At 39.6% G+C, this 10724-nt stretch overlaps 1 protein-coding gene across 1 annotated transcript; it reads right to left on the bottom strand.

Moving 5' to 3' along the window:
• On the bottom strand, nucleotides 1-493 carry LOC119659642 (cytochrome c oxidase assembly protein COX16 homolog, mitochondrial). Its single transcript, XM_038067844.1, has 2 exons — nucleotides 309-493; nucleotides 1-249 (listed from the first exon to the last, which is right to left on the bottom strand). Exons 1-2 carry the CDS (start codon nucleotides 428-430, stop codon nucleotides 69-71), a joined length of 303 nt encoding a protein of 100 aa, XP_037923772.1. The 5' UTR covers nucleotides 431-493; the 3' UTR covers nucleotides 1-68.
• Between the last annotated feature and the right edge of the window lie 10231 nt (nucleotides 494-10724).

The following is a 10724-nucleotide window of genomic DNA, read 5'->3' as shown; positions in this document are numbered from 1 at the left end:
TTAAAACAATGCTGAAAAAATCATTATTCGTACTATAAGGGTATAACAACTACTTATTTTAACAAGTACTATTTCGGCGGTTCTTCCTCCCAAGGCCGAGGACCTCGCTTCTGCTCCCAATTGTCAATGTCAATCCCCTTAATCTTCTCATATTCACTCTCCAGCGTGACTTCAGTGTGCTTCTTCATATTCACTCCAAACTTTTTCATTTCTTCTGGATCCACCGGCTGCTTCTTTGAATACTCATATCTAGAACGGGATTGGGTTAACCTCAAATACGTGCACCAATTTAACTTCCAAAGGTCTACCGTAAGGAAGTGAAGTGTTTAAGGCCAAAGGAGCCTCCGACTATCAGAATTAGGAATGGTAATCCGTACTTTACCGACTTCCGCTTCTTTAAGTAGTTAAACTTCTCCACTATATGCGACATGACAGATGATTGTTTTCACTACCCTCTAAATGACAGCTTATCCACTGATATCAGATGATTGCATGAATGAAATTGTTTTGAAATAAAAGGCTACATAGTAACGGCTGATGGTGTGTGGTGGAAGATTAACTTGTATTTAAGATATAAATAAAGTGTTCTTGAAAATAAGCAGACGATGCATAGAAAATGAAGAAGCATGCTAGAATATATGTACCAACATATTTGGGGTACCTTGAATTGAGTGGCTATTAAACATTTCAATTGTGCACTATTTTCCAAGATTTACACAACTGGACTTTTTTGGAAGTTTTATATCAATAATAGCCTATTTGCGTAGAATTTTTGGGTCCGCAACTGCTACATTTGTGCGTAGATTGTAATGTATGAATTTCATACACATTAGACTATCTACTTCAATATTCAATTTAGTGAAATGCTGGCATTCTGTCTTGAGTGGTAGAAAATTTACACGAACGTGGCAATTATGAACTACTGTAAAATTTGCTGCATATTTTGGTCTATATTGTCGCAATTTGAAGATTATAGAATAAACTAAAGCGGGATCAGTCCAATTTCCAGAAAATATAGAAATTGGTATTACTCCATCAGCTTTATTCAAACAGATTTCCATATGAAAGATATTTTGAGGCCTAGCTATCATATAGAGCAAGATTCAGGTTTTTCCAAAAATTTTGTTTAGTTTCTTTCCAAGAATGGATCTTTTCCCGTTTTCACTTTCAATAAAAAGGAATTGGAAAAAGGTAGTCATTGTCTATATGAGTTTTAGTGCACAAAAGCCTAAAAGAAATAGTTTTAAGGACGCAGTCATCCCATCATTTTATTTTTTAAAAATCTAAAAAAAGTTGTGGAAAGTTGGGACTTGTGAATCCCTCTTGCATGCGGTTAGTAAATGTTACTAACCGTTCTACGTTGAATTTAATTTTACATGCAAAAAGGGGGTGTACATTTTTTTTTCACTCTCTAATTTTTTGACATTTGATGCAAGAAATTTAAAGCGGAGACGATGATAATTTCTTTCACAGACGTGTTCTTAGAAACTGCTCAACCAAAAAATTTGAAAAAAAATAACAAAGCCGCTACTACTACATGGTATCTAGGTTTCAAAATATCCTCCGTACAAATAAAGATTTACAAATACTATATTTATTAGAAATTGACTGAATCCCTTAAGTTCATCCCAGTTAATGTAGGCTAACAAGTTTGGTGAGAATCACACTATTACTAGCAAGTAGGTCACTTTTGCGGAAATTTACTGCAGTTAAAGGCTGAGTCTCAGTATCACGCTAAAGTAAATAGTTTGACATACTAAATACAAAAACATCACGAGTTAGATGCAAATGCGGCCAAAGTACATTAAAATTTCCCTACATAAGAAATATACAAAACTCGTTATTCCTGAAGCGCCGAACTTTTGTTTATCGAATTGTTTATAATGAATTCTGAAAAATAATCAGAAATTTACTACATTCAAGATGATATTACCTATATTATGCTCCCACTCGGACACCACCTTTTCATGGTGGGGGAACCTGTGGTAGTTTACTACTACACTAAGGGTGCCCAAAAACACATGAAGATGGAAACAAAGGAATACTCTCCAAGTGGTAAGAAGTCACAGACTTCGAATCCACTCGCGACTTTGAGAAATCAGGTCGTGGCCGATGCGCGGATTTTGGAGGCCTCCAAAATTGCATGCTCCCTCAGGGAGAAATCTGTGGAAGACAGGCTCCCCACTTCAGTGGAATACCTAAACCTGGTGTATGCAGCGCGGTCAGCTAGAAAGGATAGTACAGCAACTCTCTTAATGAGAGGAACTGGAAACCTGACTACGGCCATCCTGTGGGTGACACCGTTGCTTAACTCTTCCAAAAAAGCGGCGGCAAGGCTGGCAAAGTTCCGGCACTGCTCTTATATATTTCTGGGCCCATGGGTTTGTTTTTACAAAATCTGTGATATTGGATCAGTCAAGAGGACTAAGATCTTCTTTGATGAAAGATCCTTGAGACCGAGAGCCTGCGTGCTGATATCAAAATTGTTATAGGCAACCATGCTGAAACATTTCTGTTTCCACGAACTTGCTACGGTCAATTTACAACACCAGGTTAACGGTAAAAGGAGAAACGTCGTATTTGCCTCTGTTTACTTACCCTTTGATTCTTTGTGTCCTCCGCCGTCGCAAGAACTAAGGGATCTGGTAGTGTATGTTGAATCAAGTAGCCTTGAACTCTTAATTGGTTCTGATGAGAACGCCCAGTATATTTGTTGGGGCTGTAGCAAATGCCATCCTAAGGGAGAGAAGCTGTTTGATTTTACCACTTCAGTTAGTCTGATGACCACGAATGTAGGGTGACAATCTGAACTTCAAAGTTGTTAGAGTTAATTAGATACTGGCAAATGAAACTTCCATTAAGTGGATCTGCTCCACTTCTGTGGAGTATGTTGATCGACTCACTACTATACGAACTGCAAAATCTGCCAAAACACGCTCAAGCTCATGTGAATGATTTGGCTGTGGTCGAGATCTCGGAACGGTGTATAGAAATACATGACGCGCCGTTGATTTTATTGACTCAGGCCTCAGGCATGGAGTTTCAGTAAATGCAACAAAACCACAATGGCATTTTTTACAAAAAGAGGAAAACTGAATGGTTTTTGCCTTTCAGAGATGCGGCTTACAACCCTTCAACTCTCCGAAGAATTGAAATATCTGGCAGTTACTCTAGATAAGCAGCTTCTTTGGAACAAACATATAGAGGTAAAGATGAAACAAGCTCTCACAACTTATGGGCTGTGTAGGCGGACCTTTGCTTCGACAGACGAATGCGTGTCAAGATATTCTGATATCATATACACCGATGGATCAAAAACAGAGCGGGGTTCTGGAGCAGGAGTCTACCTCTCGAATAAAAACGAGAGTGGGCTTTCCCCTTGGGACAATATACAACGGCCTGTCAAACTGAATTATTAGCGATCCTAAGGTCGGCAACTTGGATGATTGACGAACGGTTGAAGGGCAGGCGCATCCCAATCAATAGCGATAATCAAGCTGCATTGAGGGCGTTGAGCAGCCCTTTGATCACTTCAAAAATCTTTCAGAAATGTAGAAATTGATTGAACTGTGTTTCTAGATTCTATACGAAACTACTCTAGGTAATCGGTCATTTTGGTGTAGAGGCAAATGAATTCTCCGATGCGTTAGCAAAAGGGCGTTCAATTTCCTCCATGCGTGAACTAGAACCTGCAATTGGGGTGTCAGTAGCATTGGGTAGTGCTGCTAGCAAGAACTGGGAACAAGTTTCTCATAATGCCAGGTGGCGGAAATTTAATGCTGCTAAACACACCAAACTTTTCCTGCCAGAACCAAACAAACATACAACAAAGTTTATCCTGTCGAAAAGCAGGAAGACTTGCAGAAGTATTGTGGATGTTCTGACAATGGACCACCAGAGTCTGAGTGCTCAGAGGCTTTGCCTCTCCCCCACCTTAAACACACACACATACACCCATATTATGATTCAATTGTGCAGACACTAATATGAGAGAAGTTTTGTCCGTTTAAAACACATTACCTCAAATTTTCTAGCATCTTGCAGCTGCTAGTAATTTTGAAAATCTAAATAATTCAGCATTGATGGAACCTCGCACAATAAGCTATGTAATCATAGACATTTTTGAGGGTTAATCTATGTTTTACACAACTACAGGTAAATAATTCATTAACTCTATACTCGAGTTTTTATTAAATAAAACCAATTTTAACAAAAAAAAAACTATTTCGAAATCTTTTTTATTCGATCTTCGATTTTCTACAGTTAGGAGTAATTTAAATTGCTCAAAGTAGAACACTGTTAAAAAAACAATTGTTAAAGGAAAAGCTTTCTTAATCAATAAAAGCAGATACTGCTTTGTTGAAGAATCTGATTTTATTTAGAACAAACAACTTAGTTTATATGAAACAAACAGTGCATACAGCTACAACAACAACAATGAAGAAGTGAATATCCAGAAAATTGTTTGTTGATAAAAATATATATACATGTGAAAGCAGAAAGCTTAAATAGAAAAAAATTACTTATTCGTAATATTATACAAAAATGTCACCTGTACATTAAATTTAAATTATGAAATATGGATCAAATGAATTCAATTTAATATTTCAGACAGTTCCTTTTAGTGTAATACTGGCATTGTATGCTGTCTTAGGGAAGGGTAACTTCACACGAAATAACAAACTTTAATAATAATAATTCTATTAATATTTAATAGTACGATTCCCATCAAAATTTTCAACATTATGCCCTTAATCGTGCTTTATGCGTTTGTTTCCTAGGATGAATTTAACAGAAGGCGACTTCCAGGACAATAAAAAAATATAGTAGTATAGTACTATTAACTTTATTTGAACTGATATCGATGTTAGATGTATTTTGAGGCCTACTTTGTTATAGACTCATATTCTTGATTTTCGACTCTGCAGGACGAGCCCCGAGCCTGAAAAATAAGCAAGGGTTTTTCACGCATGGACGATATCAGCGCGTGAGCAAATTTTTTCGAGCCAAATAATTCTGTGTCTGCACACTAAAACTAAAACAGTAAGACGGGGAAACTGCTTGTGGTTACGCGATTCTTCCCCTTTTGTCAATGTTGAGGCCGTAATCGAGGAACTATCAAATTTCCGCAATTTCCGCCTGCTCAGCTTCCTTCGGTAAAGAGGAGCACCAAGAGGCCTCCTTATTTCTTTCCCCGCGTTCTTCCCTACTTTGCGTTGAGAAGGTCTTACCTGCGTTTCTAGTGTGACTTTGCCACAGTACGTTTATGCATTTTCTCTACTGCCCTAATGAAAGAAGAAATATTTAATTAGTACATTTAAAAGATTTATTTGTATATTCTGAACGAAGAAGAGATTTTTAATTAGTTTTTTTAAAATTTTTATAAGTTTTTTTAAATAACTTTAAATAGCAATTGCATAGATTTGATTTCAATCTAGTGTCTACCGGCTGTTTGCTAATGAATAAACTTTCGTAGGCGTTCAGCTGTTTAATTTTTCTTACCTGTTTTAACACTTTCAAATCGTCGGTGCTTATTTTATGACCGCATTTTACCATATGCTTAGCCTCCATAGATTTTGTGAGTTTTCGGGAGTACTTGATAGCCAACTGCCATTTTCATATGCTCCTTAAATCTAGTGGTTACCAGCCTTTTTGTTCGTCCGATATACGCCTTCGGACAATCTGAGCAAGCGATTTTATATATACCGCTCACCTCCTCTACCGTTTTTCGAACCTTTTCTCTAGCCAGCTGAGATTTTAGCTGCTAGATACGACTTGATCCTACCAGTTGTATGTCGAACATTTTTATGTCCGTTTTAATGTTTGAACAGATTTGAGAAGGTGATGATTAATCTTTTTATTGCGGTAGAAGTCGATTACTATAATTAAAAATCTCTTCTTGTTTCAGGATATAAAAACAAGTCTTCTTCCTTTTCAGGATTTAGGTATAAGTCTTTTAAAAACTAATTTAGCCATATAATTAATTAGAATAGTACTATAGATTTAGATTAGTATAAAAGTAGTTAATAAACCCACTGATGAGCAGACTTGTTAGAACTGATGAAGGGAACAAGTGGTTCCCGAAATATCGGAATTTGCAAGACCAATAAATTAACACTAGTGCATAGGAAAAACAAGTTTTTATTACTTCAAATAAGCTTACATGGTTCATTTATGCGATTTCCTAGTGAAAGAAACGTTATTTCAGTTTGCTGCCTTCTATGTTCATTTTTTTCAATAGCAGTTTTAATGTCGATCCGTGGACTATCCATATTCCTTCCCGACCCCGCGACGAATCTCGATAGCCGAGGGGTAACGTTATCTTCGCTGGTGATCATCCAAGCTTCAGGCTCGTATGAAAAGGATCTGATGTGGACCTCACTTCCTTTCTCGCAGCATTAGACGCCGGGAGCCCGTTTTCCCAATCCCAAAAACCAGGTTTCCGAAGCCCTGCACCCCTTGTTTGATTTCTAGGTATCCTTCCCCTAGCCAACTTTAGCGTTTCACCATCATCAACGGCGCAACAACCGATATCCAGTCTAGGCCTGCCTTAATAAGGAAGTCCAGGCATCCCGGTTTTGCGACGAGGTCCACCAATTCGATATTCCTAAAAGCTGTCTGGCGTCCTGACCTACGCCATCGCTCCATCTCAAGCAGGGTCTGCCTCGTCTTCTTTTTCTACCATAGATATTGCCCTTATAGACTTTTCGGGCTGGATCATCCTCATCCATACGGATTAAGTGACCCGCTCACCGCAACCTGTTGAGCCGGATTTTATCCACAACCTGACGATCGTGGCATCGCTCATAGATTTCGTCGTTATGTAGACTAGGGATTCGTCCATTCTCATATAGGGAGGCAAAAATTCTTCAGAGGATTCTTCTCTCGAACGAGAGAAGTTTCCGAGGAATACATGAGGATTGGGAAGATCATTGTCTTGTACAGTAAGAGCTTTGACCCTATGGTGAGACGTTTTGAGCGGAACAGTTTTCGTAAGCTGAAATAGGCTCTGTTGGCTGCCAACAATCATGCGCGGATTTCATCATCGTAGCTCGGTTGTGATTTGCGACCCTAGAAAGGAGACATTATCAACGGTTTTAAAGTTGTATTCTCCTATCTTTATTCTTCCCGTTTGACCAGTGCGGTTTGTTGTTGTTGGTTGGTTGGTTTTCGGCGCTGACGTTGCCACCATATACTTTGTCTAGTCTTCATTGATGTGCAGCCCAAGATCTCGCCCGCCTGCACATTGGTCAAGGTCAGCCTAGTCAGTTTTATCAATTTCGTCGAGATACCGAATTCTCTCGTGGCCGTGTACAGTTTTACCCTGGTTATGATATCACAGGCGGCCTTAAAGTCGATGAATAGATGGTGCAACTGGTGTCCATATTCCAACAATTTTTCCATCGCTTGCCGCAAAGAGAAAATCTGATATCTTGCTGATTTGCCTGGAGTGAAACCTCTTTAGTATGGGCCAATAATGTTCTGGGCGTATGGGGCTATCCGGCCTTGCAAGATAGCGGAGAATATCTTATAGATGGTACTCAGCAACATGATACCTCTATAATGGCTGCACTATGTGATATCTCCATTTTTAAGGTTTTGTGTAAACACAAAACCTTATTAAAATCGGTTTACCGTCTGTCTGTCTGTCTGTCTGTCCTTCTGTCTGTCTGTCTGTCTGTCTGTCTGTTCGTCACACGCATTTTTCTCGGAGACGGTTATAGCGATTGACACCAAATTTGGAAGAAAGGTGGGAACTGTGAACGCTCACACATACAGTGAGTTACATACTTTTACGTCGAATTTAAGGGGGGGGGTCCCCATACATGCAAAAGGGGGGTGTAAATTTTTTTTTCATCAAATATAGTCATGTGGGGTATCAAATTAAAGGTCTCGATTAGTACTTTTCGAAGCCGGTCTTAGTTTTGACATTTCTTGGAAACGTGGGGAGTGCGGGGGGTTGAAAGTGATCATTTCTTTAAGGGGGCCATCAGAAACTACCAAACCGAAAAATCTGAAAAAAATCAGGAGGCTGCCACTATATGGTGCCTTGGCTCCGAAATATTAGGTTGTTGCAAATGAAATGTCGGATTTTTCAATGAAGTGAAGTTAGTTATGATTTTAATGTTTAAAACTGCCGCAAGGTGACTCTGGTGGTATGGGATAATTGAGTATAAATAGTCGTTCGTTCGATCAAGGAGTCATTTCAGTTTCAATCGTCATTGAAGTTCCAAGTAAAACTCAAAGAAAAAAGCATGGAAGGGAGTCAAAAACGTCTACTTTTTCTATATGAATTTAAACTTGGTCACAACGCAGCGGAGGCAACCAGAAACATTTGCAGAGCATTTGGAGCTGACGCAGCAAACGAACGAACGACACAGCGGTGGTTCGAAAAATTCCGATCAGGCGACATGACCCTCCAAAGTGAACCTCGTGGACACCCAGGACCATCGATCGACAACGACGAGTTGCGTTTGATAGTGGAATCTGATCCCCGATCATCGATTCGTGACATTGCAGAGAAAATAGGCGTACACTATTCGACAGTATCTCGGCACTTACAACAGCTTGGAAAGGTGAAGAAGCTTGATAAGTGGGTTCCGCATGAACTCAACGAGCAAAACATGGCGCTGCGAATGGAAATATCCAGTTCTCTACTCAACCGCAACAGGAACAATCCCTTTTTGCGCAGAATAGTGACATGCGATGAAAAGTGGATATTGTACGACAACCGTCGCAGATCAGCGCAATGCCGATCAGCCTCCACAACACATGCCAAAACCGAGCCTTCACCCGAAGAAGGTAATGGTAACTGTTTGGTGGTCTGCATCTGGAATTATTCATTATTCGTTTTTGGAGCGTGGTGAAACAATTAATGCAGAGAAATATTGTGCCGAACTTGATGAAATGCACGAGAAATTACGTGTTCAGCGGCCTAGATTGGTCAACAGAGATGGAGTGATACTGCTCCATGATAACGCCCGACCTCATGTTTCCAAAATGACGGTCCAAAAATTAAATGAATTACGATATGAGACTCTTCCTCATCCACCATATTCACCCGACCTCTCGCCAACCGACTACCACTTTTTTAAGCATTTGGATCACTTTTTGGCGGGGAAACAATTCAGCAATGAAGTAGCTGTCAAAAGTGCCTTTGAAGAATTTCTTAGCTCTAGAAACCCAGACTTTTACGAAACTGGAATAAATGCCCTTGTATCTCGTTGGGAGAAGTGCATTGAAGCTGCTGGTTCTTATTTTGACTAATAAAATTAATTTTCATAAAAGTTATACTTTTTTGAAATTTTACTCAAATATCCGACATTTCATTTGCAACAACCTAATACCTCTCATACCGATATCTGTTCAAATAAAGTTAATAATAGTATATTACTATAATTTTTTGTAATTGGCTGGAAACCCCCCTTAAATTCATCCTAGCGGCACGAAATTCTGCAGTGATGTAGGCTATAACGTAGAGCATGATCGTACCAGGTTTGATGGAAATCGCACTATTACTAACAAATTTATAATACGTTGAAATTGTTGCTTCTTTGAAAATTGAAGACTATCAATGTCAATATCACCCGAAAGGGGACATATGCAAATATTAGGTGCTACGTACTAAGAAATACACAAAACCTTTCGTACCTGAAGCGTCCAGCTTCCGGTTTCCCGACTTGTTATGTATGAGACAGATAATGCCTCTTTGTCAGTCGTCAGGCATTCATTCGCTGTCCCATACCTTGAGCACAAGTTGATGAACCACTTGGTGTAATTGGTTGCCTCCATATTTAACCAATTCGGCCATAATTCCATCGGCTCCTGGTAACTTATGATTTTTAAGCTCTCTCTGCTTGCTGCTCAGCAGCATTCGGTCTGTACAGGGAGCGCACGTTCCATGAGAAAATGCGCAAATCGTTATTCCTTTGTCTTTGCCGTTGTATTGTCCGTCAAGTCCGACGCCCCTGTTGTGACTTCGTAACAAGTTGTTTTCCGTGTAGGGTTGTCCGCCCTAACGTTTGACCATATGCCACACAAATTCATCTGCAATGCAAGAGGGTAACATTTAGTGGCATTGGATCTTGTGCAGTGGATTAAACTGCCCTACCGTGATCCGGAGAACAAAGTTCGCGATTTGACACGTATACTAAAACTGCTTCGTGTCATGTCGATGTGAATCGAAGAAGCACATCCTCACCAATCCTTTTTGTGCTCGCCATGGACATCCAACGTCCAGTACCCTTCACATTACTCTTTGATGTATCAACGAACTAAAAATGAACATCAACGTGTCCAGTATATCCAGCACTTCTGCTCAGCTATTGCCAAACACCAAAACTTGCTTATCGGTTGGCTTGAATATTTCGAGCTGATATCAACGGAAGAATTTTTTACAATCAACTTCCGTTCCGAAAAAATTGGCACGACATGAGTGCGAATTATATTGAAGTGAAATCCGTCGTATGTTCAGACCTAAACTAGGCCGAAGTAAATTTTTTGTTGAGGATGCAGGGAGTCCCAAGTCCGCGTCCACTTAATGACGACCGTGGACGAAACCGTCAGTCAACCTCTTTCAAAACCTTAAGTGGTCAACTCAAAATGATGGGTCCGTGGACCACAAGAGAGGAAGTAAATTGTTTGTGTGTGGTCCGGTTATCAAGTGACTATTAACGTTCTAAAGAAGGAAACCGATAATGGAAAAATGCCCGGAATTTCGATCC

The sequence above is a fragment of the Hermetia illucens genome, chromosome 6 (genome assembly GCF_905115235.1).
Source record: "Hermetia illucens chromosome 6, iHerIll2.2.curated.20191125, whole genome shotgun sequence".
NCBI lineage: Eukaryota > Metazoa > Arthropoda > Insecta > Diptera > Stratiomyidae > Hermetia > Hermetia illucens.
Note: the sequence above shows the minus strand (reverse complement) of the source record. Positions and strands in the feature narration are given on the sequence as shown.